The sequence below is a fragment of the Aythya marila genome (genome assembly GCF_965140915.1).
Source record: "Aythya marila genome assembly, chromosome: 11".
Classification (NCBI taxonomy): Eukaryota; Metazoa; Chordata; class Aves; order Anseriformes; family Anatidae; genus Aythya; species Aythya marila.
Window position 1 is genome coordinate 11,723,089 of NC_139052.1, and position 20,899 is coordinate 11,743,987.

At 44.6% G+C, this 20,899-nt stretch overlaps 1 protein-coding gene across 1 annotated transcript; it reads left to right on the plus strand.

Moving 5' to 3' along the window:
* The first annotated feature begins 2,432 nt into the window (after nucleotides 1-2,432).
* Nucleotides 2,433-16,181, plus strand: WHAMM (WASP homolog associated with actin, golgi membranes and microtubules). The gene is made up of 10 exons (XM_082769225.1): nucleotides 2,433-3,015; nucleotides 4,976-5,149; nucleotides 6,449-6,599; nucleotides 7,144-7,313; nucleotides 8,162-8,327; nucleotides 9,287-9,474; nucleotides 10,915-11,001; nucleotides 11,086-11,181; nucleotides 11,537-11,999; nucleotides 14,753-16,181. The coding sequence occupies exons 1-10, from the start codon at nucleotides 2,479-2,481 to the stop codon at nucleotides 15,037-15,039; spliced, it is 2,319 nt and encodes a 772-aa protein (XP_082625351.1). The 5' UTR covers nucleotides 2,433-2,478; the 3' UTR covers nucleotides 15,040-16,181.
* Nucleotides 16,182-20,899: the final 4,718 nt, after the last annotated feature.

The window sequence follows — 20,899 nt, forward strand, 5'->3', positions numbered from 1 at the left end:
GTCATCTACTGAGAAAAGGCTCTGAAGGTTCCGTGTGATTCCTGGACCTGGAGTACTTGGAACATTTGTACACGCCCCTTGCTAAAGCCAGAGCACCCTCTCACTTTCTGAGCTGGTATTAATAAACCCAGCAGAGTGCAGTCACTGACTCTAGATGTGATTTCCAAGGCTGTGGTTCTAGGCAGATTGTCTTGTGTCATATACACAGACTGTGCACTCTGCACAAACCAGCTCAAATTGATAGATGCATGCATACAGCATTGCTGAACAGTTACACGTAAATATGTGTGCTACTCTTTGAAAAAGTCTGTAATAAATGAGTAGAAACTTTACTACTGGTTTGAGTCAGAATTAAGATCAGATTCTACAAAAAACACCTAGAAAATCTAAAACCCATCAGAATTTAGAAAAACACAGAAATCATAGTGTTCCATACACTTGCACATATACAACATCCAAACCCCATATGTGTATGCTGAACCTTTGTAAAGCTATTTATAGAGAAGAAAATGGCTAATGGCCAAGCCAGGGGAGGGTTTTCACAGGAATGTAAAGCTTCAGTCTGTGCTCAGTAGTGGTTCACCCAATAAAAAATAAGACATATATTATTACTGATCATTGTTATTACTGTGATTACTTGAGCTCTATGTACCCACTGCAATCCACAACCCTTGCAGGTGTCCAGAATACAAAACATTCTGCTTGTGAACTCGCTGGAGAGCTAACCTTGCTGGCAGACTTTTAAGCATGTTTGAGAACACCGCAGTGTATACATCTTGAGCTCAGGAGACAGTGCAATAGGAAATGTCTGTTGCATCTTGACACAGCTCTGCGTTTTCCTCCATTCCAATTAAACTCGGTGTCATTTCCTCACATTTCTAGCCGTGCAATTGTTTGCTGTTTCAGAAAGGAATTACAAGTTAATTATCCATGTAGTCATGATCTCATTACTGCTGACAGTGCCTCTATCATCTGTGAGATCAGAGCAGAAATGATGTTTTCACGTAACTGATGTCGCCTTTGCAGGAATGTTAACATTTATGCTGTCAGACAGATTTTATTAATTTTTTGGATGGGAACTTATTTATGTCTCTGTGCTGTTAATCTACAAAATCTCACAGGCCTTCATCTGTTGAAAAATTAGTCGTGTCAGCTTTACTTCCAAAGACTAGAACATAGCATTTTGTTTACCGTAAATTAAATTCAGCCTTGCACGCAATGCCAGAACAAGAGATATGTGCTAGACAAAAAGCTGCTTCACTTCCCGCTCCCCCCCGAGGCCCGCAGGTCCTTTCACAGGGCCTTCTCGGAGTGGGCTACCACGCTGCCATCCTCCTGAAGTCATTCAACTGCCAAGAAAGGGTGGGATATTTGCAAGGCTGAGGAGCAATCCTCTACAGGAGCTGGCCTCATTTGGCAATCCAGTATTGGGGGACCATCTTTTGGGGCTGGATTTAGACAAAACCTCAGAGTTGCCAGCCTACACAGGAGCGGGGAGCCCACCCAGGGCAGTGAAGTGCAGGGAGGCAGTGTGTGGCCTCAGCCACTGGGCGCCTCAAATTTTGCACGTCAGGGAAGGAGCATAGGGTTGTGTTGGTGAAGAAAAGAAGCAAGATTTGGGGGATGGTGGCTGTAGGGAAAGAAGCCTGCTGGCACATGGCAGCTTTCTGTGACTGTGCCCTGGGCAGTGAACAACTGACACCACAGCAGTGCAGGAAGATGGCGGCAGCCCCTGAGGTGCACCTGGTGCCACTCTCCCTGAGGGAAGGTGGCGGTGCTGCCTCGCACTTGGCTGATGTGCTTTGCCCGCTGTTTTTAATGAAGATAATGCCTCTTTTATTATAATTTTTATCCAATAAAATAATAGTCAAATATTATTATTATTAAATAATAATGATTAATATTAATTAGTAATATAAATAATTATTATAAATAATAACTATTATTAATAATTATATTAAATAATAATAAATATTTAATAAAATAATAGAGTAGTCAGAGCATTGGGACGGGTTGTGCAGGGAGGTGGTGGAGTCACCATCCCTGGGGGTGTTCAAGGAAAGGTTGGACACGGTGGTTAGGGACATGGCTTTAGTGGGCGATATTGGTGGTAGGGAGACAGTTGGGCATGATAACCTTGAAGGTCTTTTACAACCTTACAGACTCTGTGTGCTTGTTTTTTTTTTTCTCACACACCACGCCTCCACACACGCCTATCCCTCAGCCCTCACTCCCCAGCCATTATTTATTTATTTATTTATTTCCACACCGCCGGCGTGAGGCGCTGCTCGCCCCGCCCACCCCCACGAAAAGCCCCGCCCACCCCCCCCACGATAATCCACACCCACCCCCACGATAAACCCCACCCACCCCTCTAATCCCCGCCCCCTAGAGCATCCCCACCAATGGTAGCGGCGCGCTGAGCACCGCCCCTGGTTAAGGCGGCGGGGGAAGGTCCCGGGCCGGTCCCGCGGCGCCATGGCGGAGCCGGCGGCGGACAGCCTGGAGGGCTGGGTGGCCGTGCGCGACACCGCCTTCGCCCCGCCGCAGCAGCCGCCGCCGCGGCTCCGCTTCCTGGTGGGCTGGAACGCCGCGGAGGACGCCTTCGCCGTCACCTGCCACCACGGCCGGGCGGAGGGGGAAGCCCCGCGGAGCTGGGCCGGGCTCTTCTCGGCGCCGGCCCTGCTCGGCGTCCACCGGCAGCTGGCGGCCGTGTGCCCGCGCCTGGAGCCCGCCTTCCCCGCCCTGCCCCGCTCCGCCGCCGCCGCAGGTCTCTGGGCTCTGCTGTTCCCCGGTGGAGCCCCTGTGCTGGGCGAGGCGGAGGCGCAGGAGCTGTGCCGGGCGCTGGAGCGCTACCTGGGCTGGGCCCTGGAGCTGTGCGGCGGCGGCGTGCTGCTGGACGCCCTGTTCGCCGCCGAGCGGCCCCGCGACGAGGAGTACTTCGAGAGCCTCCGCGAGCTCCGCGGGAGGGCCCTGCGAGGGCACCTGGCCCGGGCCAAGGAGGCCCTGCGGCGGGTACGGGCCCCCCCCCGGGGGTGGGAAGGGGGTGAGGGCAGCGGGGCTCGGCCCCTGGTGGTCGTGGAGCCTTGGGGTCGGGCACGGTGCTCGGCTGTAGGGGCCTGGGGTGGTGGGGAAGGAGCGAGGGGGGTGTCTGTGATGTTGTCCTGCCCAGCGCTCGGCTGAGTGCTTACACAGACACTCCTGGTGACCAGGAACTGCTAAGGCAGTGCTCTCAAGTACGGCGTCCTCGCCCTGCACAAGCCCGGCTGTATTAAGTGGGGAGTAACCCAGCTCAGTGTAAGACATCGGGGGCTTGCTTAAGCTGCAAGTGCTCCGACAAGAACACTTTGCTAAAAATACCCAGCGGTGTGCACCGAGTGGAATGACAACCAGAAGTGAAAGTACAAGCGTGACGTAGTTCTCTAACCTACTTGTGAAGGTGTCAGCCTCTTTGCAGTGACTCCTTTCGTGGTCAAGTTCAGTGATGCCTTTCACTGGGGGCTTCTTGGCCAAGTTCTTCATTAAAACCAAGCGAAGCTGCGGGCCTGCACCAGATAGGTGTTTTGTGGTCAGAGTTCTTAAGTGTCAAAGTCTGGCCTGACTGTTGTATGAGCTGATTGTTAGCCCTTTCTCCCTTCCGTACCAAAAGCTCCTCCTTTCTCAGGAGGTGACTTGTGAATTTCACAAGTAATTTCCCTCTGTGCACTGTAAACAGCCTCCAGGAGCAGCATGTGTTTCTGTTAGGCGTTGGCACTGTGTATGTGTTAAATTCCTACAGGTGAGCCCTGGAGCTGTGAGATACCATGGGCTCCTGCAACTGTATAAGGGGCCACAGGACTTCTGGGATTATCAGAAACAATGCATTCATATCCTTTTGTTCCACTGTGCTGGGCCTGGGAAGAGGATGGGCAGGCAGTGCCCTTGAGCTTAACTTCCACAGACCTTCCCTGGGCAGGTTGCTCTGCAGCTGGGACTCTTGCTGCTGTGATTCTTCTTACCCAGACCCAGTGGGCAAGAGCAAAGGTGATAGCTTAATTCCAGTGCTTTTCATTTGAGGCACAATCAAGCCCGTGTTTCTGAGGCTTTTTTTCCCCACTTGTAGCACCAAGCACCCCCTGTTCCCTTCCCTTAAGAAGCCGTAGAGCGAGCAGTGTCCTTCCAGGAAGGTCTGTGTTCCTCAGTAGAGCTCAGCTGTGCTCCTCCAGCTGGCTCACCATGTCCTGGTGTGTAGAGTGTGCCATGGTCCCTGGCAGCTGTTATCAAAGAAGGATTTTTGAAGTTTTGATTGGTACCAATAAGAAGCACAAGTAATTGAGGGGAAGCTTCCAACTTCATTTTTGTCAAAGAGCAGATAAAGATCTCAGATGGGGCTGATGTGTCAGAAAGAGTCATTCACTGGAAGAATTACAGGTTACAAAGTAATATTGCTAGGCCTGAGATTAGAGAAAGCTATCACAAATTGTGCAAATGATAAAGGAACCTAACTGCAGGCTATATTAGGAGTAGGAATCTGGTTCTGAATTCTTATTTTTAGATGGCAGTCTGATGTTTCCATTGCCAAATCTGAAATCTGGGGTCCAGAAACTCATTAGCAGGCATTCAGTAATTGTGGAAGAGATGCAAAAACTAGTTCAAGAATACTTTCCTTGTCCTTCCAGTCCGCAGAATTCCCATTTACCACTTGTGTTTCCAAAAACCAGTGGCCAAGTCATCTGCACGCAGCTACTGGAATTCCTGACGTGGATGGCCCTAGGTCTGATGTTCCTCGAAGTCTCCTAATGCAACATGCAGCAATTAGTGCCCTTAAGAGTGTGGTGCTAATGATATTTCCTGCTGGGGGTGGCTGCTGACTGCTTGGTGCACGGGGAAGCCTTGCCTATGCTATCCAAAGATAAAGAGCAGGTTCTTCCCTTGTTGGCAGTCAGCACACACAAATGCAAAACAGCCAACTCTTATTTACCTTTTATCCCCCTAGGTTCTCCAGCAGCATAAAAGTGCTGACACAATGGTGGCTTTGATGAAGGTTTATGAAGAAGAAGACGAAGTTTATCAGGATTTGGTAACCATGGCGACGCAGTTCTACCAGTATTTGCTGCAGCCCTTCAGAGATATGCGAGAACTGGCGACACTGTACAAACTGGAAATCCTGGTGGGTCTGCCCTTATCAAGTGAAAGGCCAAGTTACATAGCGGGGTGTTGGCTGCTCTTGGAGCAGTTTAGGCTCAAATCATTTAACATTCTCTGGTTTTGTCTTCACCTACTTCCCCCCTGCAAATCTACCAAACGTGACAGAGAAATTCAGAGGTAGGGCAGGACCACTCTCGGGTGATGTCTGAGTCCGTGGTACTGGCTTGAATAGAAGTGCAGCCATATTCCACCAGTGTTCCCCCTTCCCTACATTTTGAGGACTTGAAAGGAAAACATCCCCAAGCACCACCTGTCTGTGGACTATTCTTCAGTGAGCTGAATTTAGAGATCTGAGTAGCCCTTGTTCAATGGGATTAGTTTGTGACATTGAGAATGCCATCCCCCCAGTGCTGGGACACCACATAACCTCAGCTGTGGTAGTAGAACAGGAGGCAGAGGAGACCTTACCACCCCAAGCAGTTCTCTGTTGCTGCTACAGCCTCTTTAGAAGTACAGACTCAAACTTGCCACTTTATGAATTTAATTTTATGTGCATGTTAAACTGGAAACACATACTGAAAGTTATGATATCCCTGGAAAAGAGAGCCATCTACTATTTTGATTTTTCCTTAAATGGTCTGTTCAAATTTAAATAAGCTGTTAATGTTCCAGAAAAGAGCTGAACTGTTTTAAGTATGCTGTAAAATGAAAATTGGAATGGATGAAACACAAAGTTGGCCTCTATATAAATAATTCAAAGGGGTGCTTAGGCTCATGAAATCTAGATTTTTTTTAAAAGAAGGATTTGAATACTAGTCTTGTACCCATGTGCTCTCTTTGGACTTGAAAATACTCTTATGTTTCTTTTCTTTATCTCTGTTCCCATGTGAAAGTCTGCCAAGCTGGAGAACCTGACAGTGTGAAGTGCTGTCAACACATGGGGGAAAAATAGAAGAGAACATTGCACGTAGAAGAGTGTTTCTGGGTTACTTTTAGTAACAACTAAAACACTTCTGTTGGTCATGATTTTTAAGATGGTAGTTTAAAAATATTTTAAGAAGTATTTTTCTTAAATAATCCAATTCACTAATCGAAAGCGAATGTTAAAGTCATGATTAGGGATCAAAGGTTCTGAGTTAACCAGAGAATGAGGAACGGGGTAATGCACAAGCATGAGCAGTGATTCACTTTGTGGCAGGTGAGGGGAAGGTCATGTTTGCCACTGAGCTGTGCCTTGCTTGAATTGTCTGTCAGTGCAGCGTAATGTGGGCTTCACCACTATGGTAACCAGCTGATAACTGAGAATTCTGTCTCCTTGCAGAAATCTTTGCAGTATGATAATTTGGGGCCTAAAAGAGTAGCAGCTTTGCAGAAAGATGCTGAAGAATGGACTAAGAGAGCTGAGAATGCTGTGTGCTCCATTCAGGATATAACTGTGAACTACTTCAAGGAAACTGTAAAGGCTCTAACGGGTAATCAGAATGATTTACACAAAAGGTTTCCTAAGTACTTGATTTATGGTACTGAGAGCTCCTCTTAGCACCTTTGCTAGTCTCTCTTGGCAGACCCTGTTGTTAGGGTGAGTGTCCAGCTTAATAAAGAAACATTTTATTCATCTAAGATTGACATCGTTTAACCAATTTGATTTATGCCTTGCATTTTGCTTGCACGTAAACATTATCAAGGACCGAGACTTCACAGCTGCAAACCTGTGAACAAAAAACACGCATGCTTTTAACCCTTGGTATGCAAGCATCAAGGATTTCAATGTGTTAACTGAGTAGATCACTGTGTAATTGTTACGACATGTCTGTGGTAAGCATTTTTGTATAGGTAAGCATTTTGCTTACCTATACAAAATCATAAATTGAATTGTTTTTTCTTGTAATTTCTAAAGAAGATTCATAAATTGTTTAGCAGCATCAGCATTTTTACTATTGCATCTATAGTAGAAACGCGCTAGTGTTATTAGTTTACTGCATTTCTCTCATCTTATTGCAATGTTTTAATCTGCAGCAATGCAGAAACAGATGGAACAAGATCAGGAAAGATTTGGTAAAGCCACCTGGGCATCAGCTTTGCCACGACTAGAAAACCTGAAATGTATGTTAGCTAAAGAAACCCTTCAGCATCTGAGGGCAAAAGAATTATGCGTGAAACAGAAGAGGGCTGCCATTCAGAAAAACGTAAGACCCTGCAAAACCTCCTTTTCTGTCAACATTTTGTGAAAGTCTGATCAAAATCTACCAAAGGGATCATGGGGAGATTTTCAAACTCCTTGGCTATGAAACAGCTGAGAAAGGCCTCTTTCAGCAAAGCACCTGCATTCTGTGCGTAGTGTTTTACAGGGTTGCAGAGCTGACCCAAATATGCATAAATACTTCAGAATTAAAACCATAACAACCTAGTGTTTCTTCACAGTTTAGGGAAAAAAAAAAAAAGAAGCAAACGGCTTGAACTAGATGGTTTTGAGCACAGTTTTAAGTTATGAAAAAATACTTGTTTCTAGTTTTTTTAAATTGTTCATGCACACATGAAGGCATTTAGGAAAGGTTAAGATAAATGATTACATTTCAAGTATCATGTTAGCATTTATGGCACTAACCTTTAAAATTGTTAGTTCTAGGAAGATAAAGAGCAGCTATTATCTTCAGTAGACACTTCAAACTTGAGATATTTATTTAATTTTAATTTCTGATCTTTTCTATTTGAGGTTATCTAACTGTTGCTAGGAGTACCTGATTTTTATTTTCCAAGAGTAGTAGTAATGTTATTTGTGCAGATTATAATGAAGTCTTTTGTGGTAGACTTAAGGTAAAATTACAGCTTTAGGCTAATGAGACTCTGCTCCTTGGAGTTCTGCTCCAATCCTTTTCTAATGTTATGTTATTTCCCCACCTAAGCAGCTACCAGTTAGGCCAGGCTCTGTGCAGACACTTGGGCATCTGTGTGTCTTAACTCATGCATGTGTGCTTGTTTCCCATGTGCTTATTTTGTTATTAATGCTTTTTATTTTCTATTTGGGGCTGTACAGATGGAGAACCTTGATGAAAAAGAAGAGAATCTAGCTGTGGTGGAGGAGCTAGAAATACATTATTATGAAACCCAACTAGAATTATATAATGTACAGCTTGAGGTATTGAAACATGAAGAGATGCTGCTCATTGTACAGTTGGATGCTTTGAGGAGGCAGATCAAAGGTAAGAATAAAGAAATACTTAAGGACGTATCCAAGACACAGGAGTGGTGGTATGACATCTCTGTCTTTGTAAGATACATTAAAAAAAAAAATCCTACTTAAGTTTCACTAGTAGAAAGCATCAATGGAAAACATAGGTGCTGTAGCATCTGTAATATGGCCTTCTGACACTTAATTGATAACACAAGTTTTCAAAAAGAAAGCTGTACTTGATAGCTCATCTTGACAGCAGCTGTGATAAATGCACGCACTCACTGGTTTGGCATGTGGAGTAACTTCTATTGCAAATGTATACTGATCATGTATTTACAGGATCTTTGTATAGAAACTGTGGAAATTGTGACCTGCTGTAATGGGTCCAGATTTCATCACAAATCTGTTGTAATTTAACATGTAGAAATGGCAAAATGCTTCTGTAATGACAAAAAGAAGTGATTATAGCTAGATGCTACTTGAGTGCTGCTTATGTTCCCATTTAAGTGTCTGTTCATAACATACTTATGACAAAAATAGGCATCAGTCTTGTTTATGTTTATTCGTGCTCTATGAATTCTCTGTTACTGTGTACGCCCTGAGGTAAACATCACTCCTGCTTGTTGCATAATTAAAACCTGGTAAATAATAAAATAAGTCACCCAGTGTTGATTAGAACAGTCTTCAGTTTTCCAGGAGAACTCCAATCGGTGAAGGTAGGAGTTAAAGCACAGAGAGACATTTGAAAGAGGAAGCTAAATAACAGCAAATGCTAACAACATAAATTTGATCCTGCAAAGCACCCCTGTGAGTAACATGACGTGTTTGCGTAAGACTTTGAAGGACCAAGCTCGGCTCTGGAGCATTACACTTTCTAATAACTAACTCACTGCCTTCAGTGGCTTTTAAAATGTCATTAGTTCTTTAAATGTTTAAATAACTGTGGCAATTTTTGGGTTTTTAAAAAAATGCCAAATGCCTTTCTAGAGAAACAGGATGAAGTTGTTTACTATGATACATGTGAAAATCCTGAGGAGCTCAAGGTCATTGAACAGACAATGGAACAACATTACGCTAACTTGTCAGAAATGACGATGCTGAGGCAGAAGATTAAACAGTTGGAGACAAAGCGTGGGACTGTCTGTGCGAGGAGAGCCTACCTCAGGAACAAAAAAGTAAATGCAGTCCTGGAGATGTGCATTTTCTGTAGCTGATGTCATGAGTGTTGACTCGAGGGACGGAGAGGAATCAACAAGGGTTTGGGTGGAGTGTGCAAGATGATAAGTGATGTGGTGCCAAGGCCTCCTAAGCAGAAAGAGGGGCAATGTGATTTTTAAGCCAACTTTACTCTCCACTGTGTGGTGCAAGTGTCTCTCAAGTGTATTGAGAGCACAGACATGTGGGTGACCCAGGAGGTGTTCCCCTATCATCTGAACCTCGTGCAGAGCCCTGCTGTGGCCAGCTGGAGCTTTGCCCTGGCGGCCTTTCACAAAGCAGCTGCAGCACAGGAGAAAACCTGGCCTGCAATGAAGGAAGCTGCACTGACAGAACCCACACAGCGATGCTTACATTACCTTTGAATGGGAGGGAAGGGGAGATCCGACTACTGCAATTCTCTCTCCAGCCTCTCAGTTCTGTGTAAAAGGCATTTTTTCCATTTTTTTCCCATTTGAAGCAGAACAGTAGGAAGACACAAGTTGAGATCACAGTTGACTCTCATGAACCTCCCCAGTGAGCTGGATTTACCTTATACCTGCACAGTTTTGCTGAGGCAGAGAGCAGAGTTTAAGCTCAAGTCTGTCTGGCCATTTGCCCTTTGCTAGCCGGGACAAAGTGGGAATGACACTGGAAGCGCTTTGTGAATGATCATTGTCTCTTGCTTGCAACTGCTTCCTTGGCAGACACTTCCTTTGCTTCTGTTTTCATTCACTTAATTGCTGTCTATTGGTTACATAACACTACAGCCGAATGCCAGATGATTTGCAAATGCTTACACAGCCATGTGGATAATTCCCCTCTGTACAGTGACAAATAGCGACTCCTGGAGAAAATCCTGAAGCCTGCAGTTTCTCTGAGGCACTTTGTTACTAACAAAATGTACCCCATTTGTTGTGCTTCACATACCTTTGCTTCCCTCACCTTTGTATGTAGGAGCTATGGCAAATAACAGACAGAGGGAAAGTAGCTCTGTATTTGTGCAGTGCCATTCTAACTTCCTTCTTGCCTTCTTTCTCATATCTTAGTGCCCCATTCCTCTAGGTGGTACTTGGGTGAAATTTCTTCAGTTTGTTGCTGTGGTTTTTTTTTGTTTTTTTTTTTTTTAAATCTAAATGTAAGACAGAAGGGTCTGTTAAGATCTGGGTATACTCCCTTTGGAGCATGAATAACCCTCTCATTAGTTAGGGTAAAAAAAATCTCATTGGCTTTAGCCATGAAGGAGTCCCATGTAAATAACCTTCAGGGTCTCACATCTGCCACCTATTGAGCTTAGCCATCCTTCATGGCACAGCCAAGCACTGGGCCTTGGTCATCGTTAGTGGCTTGTACATGGGAGTTGATGGCACACAGTGAACGTGAACTAACCAAGTAATTCATGGATTTTGCTGTTCTACCAGGATCAATGTGAAGCAAAACATCGACAGAGACTACAACAGGCAGAAGAGTGCAAGAAACGCTTCCTGCAGCATCACAGCATACAGATAGTGAGTACTCAATAACAGCCTTGGAGAATCTGGCAGCTGCTTGCTTTCACATCTAAATGCTCTCTTACTTGTGTTTTAATGCAGAAAAGAGACAAGCAAAAAGAGGAGGAGAAAAAGAAAAAAGCTTGGATAAGCCAGGAACGTCAGAAAACACTGGAGAGGCTGAAGACATTCAGGGAGGTACGTAATGTGAACTGCAGTAGTCCTAAATGGTGTCTGAACCTACCAGAAAGTAGCCAGAGCTCACAAGTGAGCATGATCCAAACTGGAGACCTCTGCTTGGGTAGCCTGAAAGGATTGTGTGTAGTGAGGATTCAGTCTACTAAGGAAGTAGTTTCCAGGTGCAGAACCTGCTGCAAAGAATAGAAATGAGGAAATGACTTGGAAAGAAATACCTTTATGTTCCTTGGTCAGTATTCAGTGTTCTCCTTGAGTGGTACAGGTTTGTGCTCTGTATCTTTTTGTCTCTTTGGGGATGCTGTTTTGGCCAAACCAATGGAGATGTGACTCTTTGCTTTACCATTTGTTTTTTTAGAAGTGCCCAGCTCATGTTGTGCTGAAAACATCTCGTCCACAACCTCTCAGTCCCAGGTTGCCACGAAGTGTCACCCAACGGGCTGCAGTACCGTGCCCTCCGCCTTCATTAAGAACAAGGCCAGAACCAGAGCAGCCAAAGAGCTTGCTGATAGTAGAAACCAAAGCATCAGAAGCTCCACAGGAGAATATTCCAGCAGATATCCCTGTCCAGATTCTTGTTACTGCTGATAAATCAAAGCAACAAAAGGACAGTGAAGAGTTGGTGGTCTCTCCATCCTCCCCTCCACCACCACCGCCACCTCTACCACCTCCTCCCCCACCTCCTCCCTTACCTCTCCATTTAAAGACACGATCTCCAGTAGAGGACAAGCCACTTCCCCTTAGAGCTGATGGCCCTGCAGGAAGCTCTGCACTGCACAAACAGGATGACTCATCCATGAGGTCTATAAATAATTGCATAGGTAAGTAGGCTCACATTGACTGGTGTTTTTCATTTTTCATTGTTTATATTGTCCAGTTTTCCGTCCCTCTGTTTCTGGCCAGTAGTAGTGGGCGCTCTCACTCAAGAGAGTGGAGTCCTGAGAGAGCTTTGATTGAGACCACATACAGTAACACTGACTGTTACTCAGGACCCTGAATGAGTAAATGATCTGTTGATCCAGTCTGATGTGCTCAGGGTCCTGACTTCCAGAGTGTGTCATTCAGTGTTTTTGGGAAATGCTGTCAAGTTGGACGTTCTGGTCAATCTCTTACCGTGTTTGAATTTCTGCTGTAATCCAGCATCTGTAAAGTACAGCATTATAAATTAGATTAAAACATGCTTAATGACAGCACTACTCATTCCGAGGAGATCTTAATTCAAGACCTGTATTTCTCACGATCCCAGTGGTGTAATAGGTAGAAAGGTGTCAGAGGAAATTCCAAGGAGAGAGAGGATTTCTTATGCTGATGAGAAGCAGTCTTTATTATTAAACTTACTCTTGCCACAATTTTCCAGCAGTTGAACTGAATGTATCATTTTGATGGTGGATTAATCACCTGTCCAGTCAGAAGACTACTGTGGGTAAATCTGTGGTTGTGCTAAGGCTATTCTTTATTGTTTGTGATTTTGGTACTACAGAGCTAGCAGCTGGGCTGCTTGCATTTCTAAGGTATGCACAGCCTGTGTCCATTGGTGTGCTTTGTTTCTAAATAAAGGTTCCTTAAGAGAATTCATACAGAATTCAACCAGGATTTGAAAGGCAGATGGATAGCTTTGGCATACTTGCATTCCTAGGGCAAAAATTCTGCTCTGTTACACCTCTGCTTTGTTAGTAAGATCGTGCAGGTGTAATTGAAGGCTGAACTCTGCAATTGAAACACAGTAGTTTGAATGAGAATAGAACTCAGCAGCCTCTCAAGGCTGTGCTGGTTACATCCTGCTAACAGGCTTATTTTTGCCTCTAAAGCAAGCAGATACTCTTACTATGTCAGGCAGATTGATCTAAGTCAGAAGGCAGCAATTTTTTATTGTCATTTTTCACAGTAGAGCTTATACTAGACTGAAGCAGGTCTTTAAATGTAGTACATTCCTTTTCCTTTTCAGACTGTTCACAATACATCTAAGCAGCCTTTGTATCCCCTCAGTTAAAAGGCAAACCACAGGCAGAAATGCCGAGGAAAGTTCAGCATTTTTAGTTCTTCCAAGGTGTGAGGAAGTACAAGCAGTCGAGAGCCTGAGATGCAGTCAGGTTACCATGACAAACCACTGTGCATCCAATGGATCAGTGTGCTGGCTTTAGGCTGAGAGGTCCATGGGATTAGTGTACCACAGATGCTCATAAAAACCTTTGATGAGCAACAGGAGCTGTACACCAGAGTATTCTGACTGCTACTGGCACAGCCTTGATAGTAGCTAATATTTACTACCACTCACAGCCTAACATTGATGTTTCATTAATTTTATATAGGAAAAATCCTTTTTTGCTCATCAGAGAGATCCACTAAGTTGCATACGCATTTTATGAAGAAAAACAGCATGTTATTTGCTGTAATTGATAAATTATTGCCATAAGAACATACTGCAACAGCTTTGTGAACACATTGTGTTATACATGGGCTACTCTTGTCTTTGCACATGAAAAGCCAGGAGAGCTTCATATTCTGGTGCTGAAAATAGTCTCTAATGTGTTATCATACTTCCCAAAGGCAGTGTCTCTTATCACTTGTTAGTCTGACTACTCTTTGACTGTGCAGCCCATCTGATTAATAGCTTTAAGACTTAACTTACTGGAAGGCTTCGCAAGACAACTTTGTGCATCTTTGCTTGTTTTTTTTTCTGGCATATCTATCACTATGAAGGTACCACAGAATTCAGCAGAATGTTTTATTTTCAGCACTTGATGTTAATCTCATAACCCGCTACACGCTGCGCATGACAAAAATACTTTCAGCTGTGAAGCACAGATGGTCTGGACCTGTGGCTGTAGGAGTCGACTGCTGTCCAGGGAAACTGCCTTCCCTGTCTGACAGTCCGAAGCCAGCAACAAGGAATCCAACAAAAGGAGTAAACCATAAATTACACCATGTATTAAGAGAACAAGTAGAAGCTTTCTTAATGTGGTGTTCTTTATGGTATGAAGCTCAGAAACACAGCCTGAGATTTAAATCATGTAAAACAGGATTATTTTTTATTTATTTATTTATTTATTAAGTCCATACAGAAAAGAGCTGCCTGCCTGCTTAGGGCCCGATCTAGCTCCCACTGACTTCAGTGGTGTAGGTTGAAGCTCTTCTACTCAGATCCTTTCATTTTTCTCTTGACTGAGCAAAAATGCAATTGACAGTCTCAGCAGGCATCTGAACAAACTAGTAGGAATGGTAGATTGTTTCTAATACAAAGTACAAGAGATTTTTTGGTTCAGTAATTTTTTTTTTGAAAGCCCATAAATTTATGATGAAAAAGAAGCATTCTCCTTTGTATATGATTCTTCGTTAGTGCACAACCTTGTATTATGTTGAAGAGGTACTGGATTCTCAATTCAAAATACAAAGGTTCAACTCTTCATTTTCAGAGCTTGGCATTGCAGAAGCTCATAAGAGTGTGCCAGAATGGACCATTATTTTTCCTGTCTCTAGTAAAGACGAGAGGAATAACCCTGAGCACATTGGTAGAGTTCTTTACCTCGTAAAGTGTGATTATTTTGTTTGGTAACAATAGACTTATCTGTTGCAGGTACAATGGATGAGGTTTTGGCTTCTCTAAAACGTGGAGAAGTTCACCTTCGCAAAGTGGAACAGTCAAATCCGTATGCCTCTGTGAAAGACAGCATCCTCTCTGCCATACGGCAGGGAGTTAAACTAAGAAAAGTGAATCAAGATACTGAGAAAGATGTCAGTAACGGATCCTCTAATGATCTGGAGAGAAGCATTAAGGCAGCCATCCAGAGAATTAAGAAAGTGTCTGCTGATTCTGAAGAAGAGGAAAACAATGATCAGAATAATGGAGAATGGGACAGCTAACCAATTTAAAGTAACAGACTACTGACTGGAACAGAGTATTGGTCTCATTTTGCACACTGTAGAAGAATGTATCTTTCAAAATGAAAGAAGTGTGATTGTGTGTGTGTATGTGGTGCAAAAATTTTCTGTAGAGTAAAAGGATCCTGATGGTTTTCTACAGGAGCTACAGATTCTTATTTTTGCATGAGTTATCATACTCCAAATTATGCTTGCAAGATTCTTATTTTTGCATGAGATATATTCCAAAATATGTTTGCATTAGATATTTCTGGCTCAAGTATGTAGAATTTTCACCGCATCAGAAGACAGATAAAATACTAAAGTGAAACATACATTATTTAGCTTGTTACCTACATTGTAGGTAATACTATCACAAGAACACTTCAGGAATGAAAACTGAAAATCTATTTTGTCACATAAAAGTATAACACAGCCTGTAATGGTAAAGGCAGACCAGAACACTTAACATAGTTCAGAATTTTTCATTCCTACTTCTGTTGCCCAGAAATTTATTTAAAATATTGCTTGTCTAACACAGTGCACTCAAATAACTACATTGGATGCTCCACTCATTGTCATATTGTAAAATGTGTTCTTACAAAGGAGCTTAGCAGTGTTGATTGGATTAATTACTATCAAGTTTGAGATGAAAACTACTGTAGTAATTACTTAAAAGTTTGCTTTTTAGCCAGAAACTTAAATGTAGTGTTTCTAGATGCAAAGTGTTTTTAATACCTTTGCAGCTGCAATGAACTGTTGCTATGGGAGAAAGCCAAAATTTTGTATATAATATTTCCTTGGATGTAGCCATGTAAAACAGAGCTGCATTTCTCCACTGAGAATGTCAACACATGTTTATAGCTACTCTGATGAATTTAAATTACCTGATAGCCTTATAAATGACAGTTATTTGCATTGTGCCTGGAACCTGACTATTTAAAAATTCAGCCACATTTCATTTAAAGACTCTTTCTATTTTGGGAAATTAGTGACAAAAATGATTCATAATTTCTTTGGGAATTTATACTAACCCTTAATAAAAATATATCCTGACAGAAGTGACAGTGTGCTCTCGTTTTCAGATTCTGCTGTGACACAAAATTCACTTGCACTACAGTACTCTGGATTTTGATAGTAAGTGTGAACTGTAAAGCAGCCATGTTATTATGCTAATGGCATATGTAAATGTCCATGTTTTCTCAAATATTTATGAAATATAATTCGATAGCAGGTTGGCAAATATGGTGCCTTATCCCTGTTTTACAGTAAACAGATCTATTTAATCAGTAAATGCAGCAATTTTTGTGACAGAAGCAACAGGTGGGGATTCATTTTTTACCATTTTGTCGCCTGCTTTTTTGGGAGTGAGACTTTTTTTTTAACATTCACTGACAGCAAACCAAGCAGACAAAAGTGGCAGCAGAAGCACAGGCCGGTGCTTTGTCAGCACAAGCCACCTCTGACATGATGTGTGCAGAGGGGAACTAGTGCCCATGGGACTGCCGCATGCCAAGGCCGAGCTCAGCTGGGTGCGAAGGCCTCACTGAGCTGGGGGGAGGCAGGGGTGTTTTATGGCACAGAATTCAGCATCCCATGTGCTGAATTTCTCACACAGAACAGGACTGAGGACAAAATCTTTTCCTTCAGTAGGATGAAGCTGAGCAAAAACTTGCTGCGAACATGGAGAGCTCTTCCTCAAGGTTATGTGAGGTGCAGACTCTTGAGCTTCATGTATTGCGGTGTGGTTGTGGAAAGGGAGAACTGAAGAAAAGGACAAAACAAAACAGAACGATGTGTATCTTTCTAAATCTGCTGTGTTGTGTATCTTTCCAAATCTGCTGTGTTTTCAGCAAGCCCTGAGGCCTGTTCCTGGCATTGCTGCTGCACTGCAGCCCATGGGACGCTGGTGCCCCGCAGCCATGTGTGCGTTTGCTGCTGTGAGGCTCGGTTTGTTCCACAGGGCCAAGCTGCAGCAGCTTTTCTTTGAGATGCCCCAATATAAGAGGACCAAAAAAAAGATTCCTTACTGAAGTACTTTCAGATTTATCTTCTGGCTCTCTGTGACTATGATCTGTACTGTGCTGCTGGCACTGGGATATTTGCACCATGCAGGGACAAAAAAGTGGAGAAAGTGGGGTGGCTGCTTGGTTCTGTGGCGAGCTGCTCTGCCAGACAGGATTAATATTAATCTGCAGAACTGCTGTGACAGCTCTTGAAATGTAATACCTTTATTAAAGAATCTCCTCTGGGGCTAGTAAATGGACCCCTCAGTGGGAAGTCTGCCCTGACTGTCCAGCTGTTAAACCTGAGAAATGCAGCTCTCTGGCTTTAAAGGGTTAATAGTGCACAGAACTGCTGTAGCCCATCAAGGAGGCAAAGAATTGGTTCCTACAAATCAGTCAGTGTCCCGGCAGCTTGTGAACTCTCAAACTAGACATGGACAGGCCAGGCAGCAGCTGGCGGTGTTTTTAGGGATGTTTAAAGTTAATATATTCAAAGACTATTTGGTCTGATGGAGACAGTTTCCCTTTGACAGCCCAGCACTTTGATCGCAGCATGAGCAGGATCGCACGCAGCCAGCACCCAGCACCTCCGAAGCTCCTCCTCACAAAGCTCCTCTGTGAAGAAGCCCCCAGCAGCAGACAGGGCTGATTATCAGGCTGGGGACAGACTCTTTTCTTCTGCAAAATGATACTGCATTAGGTGAGTCAGGCCTGAATGTGGACACCCCAAAGTGATCCAGAGGCTGATCTAAGGAGAGTCTTACAGAAGGATGTCATTTGGTTCGTGCATGTGGTCTCAGCTCGAAAAGCCTCCTTGGATTCATTTAATACCATTTGGCAATTGATACTGATGTATGTAATGTGCTTCACCCGATATTAAAGACCCAAAGAACTCTCCCCATTCAGACCATGGGCTCCTCCTTCCCCCAGCTGATTTCTAAGCTGTGCTGCTGGCAGAGGCCGGGGAGCAGCCTGTGTCAGCCTGCGTGCCCATGCCCTCGTGGTTCTGAATGGCCTGAGGACTGCAGCTGGGTTGATGGTATTGAGCAACGCCTGCCAGCTCAGTGTCACTTCTCCAATCCATAACTGAGCAACTCCAAGGCTTCACTGCCTTATGGATGGCTCTGACAGGGGCGTGGGTGTTGAATTTACCTGCTTCTTTAGCCTGTTTTAAGACATACCATCAATGCAAGCAGAACAAGAGGGCTACACCATGCCTGACAGCTGCAGGCACTTGCCTTTCTCTGCCTTCTTGTTAAAACAGCTGGACAAAGGCTGAAATCCCATTGCTGGTGCTGCTGCTGCTGGCCTCCTGCTGCCCCTCATGCCCCAGAAACCCCTTCGCCCACTTCCAGTCACTTCTTTTATCCCTTAAAATGAGAAAATGCAGATGTATGTCAGGACACCTGGAGCAAGAAGAACAAAGCTGATCAGTATGAAAGCATTCATTAGGAAAACAAAAAGATGAAAAATGCTTCTTGCTGCTGTCCTTTACGGAGAAGAGGTGGGTAGATAAGTGTGCACCCTTTGAGAAAAATGAGATTTGAGGTTACACATGCTTTCAATTGAAAAGCATTTTTAATCCCCAAACTTCCTGTTTGCATCAGAGAGAACAGTTGCACGCTGCATGCCATAATAACATGGTATTGTGAGAAAGAGGGATGCATCATTTCAATTAAATCCACAGTGATGATAAAAGGTGAATGGTATTGAAGGCATCTTTTAATAAATGCCACGGCAGCGCCTGGCAGTGGGAACAGCTCAGAACAATATGTGACTGAATCCCTGTGGAGGGAGCACACACTGGAAGCTGCTCCAGAACATGGCATTTTTTTTTCCTGGTGAAAAAGCGTGTGATTTTCATTCTCAGCATGTCATGCTATGCTGAAAGCAAGAAGCAGCAGAATTAAATCTGCTCAGGTAGCAGTGACATTAACAGCTCAGCTACTAGTGAAAAATGCTGTGTAAAACAAGCCATCCTTAGCAAGCCATTGCTCTAGCATTAAAAACGATCCACTAAGTGCTCAGAAAATATATTTAACCACAATCTACCCTTGCTTATTTTCCCTTGGACACCCCCTCCTGCCCCAGCTCCCCCGCCTCTTCTCAAGCTCCCCTCCTATCATCACCCAAGCAAATCCTCCAGGTTTATCTGCCACAGTTTTGGGGCTTCATCCTCTGACTTCAGCCCTTGGCTGGGGGCAATGGCATCTCCTGAAGGACCAGGACATCTCCAGCAAAGAGCAGAGGATGTGGACAAAATGCAGCTTCCAGGGCAGCGGGCTGCAGGTGAGCACAGCCAGCCCTGAAGAAGTGCATCCCAAGGGAAAAGGCAGCAGCAAGCCACAGCAAAACACAGAGCTGCCCTGCTGATAGCCAAAAGATGCCGGAGTGTGGGGAAATGCTCTCACATGGCTTCTGTTTTGATGGTTAACAGCTCGTTATCCCCAAACCAGGGAAATGCAGATATCCACCATCCCCTCCCTCCTGGCTGTGCTGCAGCTGGGAAAAGGTGCTCAGCGTTGTACTGGGAGAGTGGTCTGATCCCAGTTCGATTCAGTTAGTCACTCTTAATGTCATAACAACACTTGCAAATGCCCTCTGTCCCAAGGCAATATGTCTTGCCTTGCTCTGAACACCACCCTATGGACGTCTGTTCAAAAGCACAGGGTAGCTCAGAACCAGCAGCTGCCTCCAGCCCAGCTTCCATCTGCCTCCCACTGAGGCAGGTTTGAGAGCACCAGGACCAGTGACGGGGTCCTGGCCCTTCAGCAGTGGGCACTACAGGCACTGGGGTGACAAAGCGGATCTGTCCTGCTCCAGGAAAGATGCTCGAATCGATATTCATCAGCAAGTGAGTCACTGCCCGTCCCACGGTCTCTTCCTGCTAAGCAGCGGTGACGGCAAAAAGGGATCGAGCGCCTACACGTCCCCTAGCCTACACGGAAACTCTGCTGCCGTCCCCTCCTCCAGAGCCGTCAGGCCAAGTACTTCAGAATAAATATGCTGAGAAGTGTGCACGAGCACACAAGTCCGCAGCCAGGCACACAGAGGGGCAAAGCAGAGATATGTTCTGTCTGCTGTGCCCAAATGAGTGCTTGTCACAGGTAAATGCTGTGGGAATCAGATCGTGTGGACCCTTGGGGACGCGGCCGCTGCCTGCCCTGTGAGGGCAGGGTCCCCACACCTGCACCTGCCTCACTGGACCAGCCTCTGTCCCCGCAGGATTGCTGCGAGCACTGTTTCCCATGGCGATGTGAGTGGCTTTCTGGCAGGGTTGCAGTCATCTGTGCAGCTCTAATTAATCTTCAGCTGGGTAAGGAGACATCTGGACCAGAGGAGAATCAGGTGTCTAGCGAAACCCCTTGATACGTGCCTCCTCTGCTGGCCTCACCTATGAAGAAATACTCGCCACTGGGGGGGGGGGGGGTGTTTGTTGTTTGCTTGGCCACATCGTGGTCCAGCAGCAAACAGCAAAAAGAGACTGGGAAGCACAGCCAGGGCATGAAGCACGGCAGCATCCTGCATCCCCTGGGGATCTCATACTCAGTGTTATCTGTTTACACACATAACACTCCCATAACCTTCACATGTATTTATCACAGACAGAAACAGGGACTTGTACATCAGTAATACTCTACCCTTGCATTTACGTTTCTTTTCAAAGGAGGAGACGTGATCAGCAACGGCGGTTGTATTCCAAAATGACCAAAAATCAAAGTTATAACAGCATCTATATCTGTGGGATACAAAAGTAGGAAAGCTGAAGCTGTGCTTCCCTAGGGTGGGGACGGCTCACCTGATGGAGAGCCCAGGACCCTGGACCTCCCTCATCTTTCATTTGTACCAACAAGTCA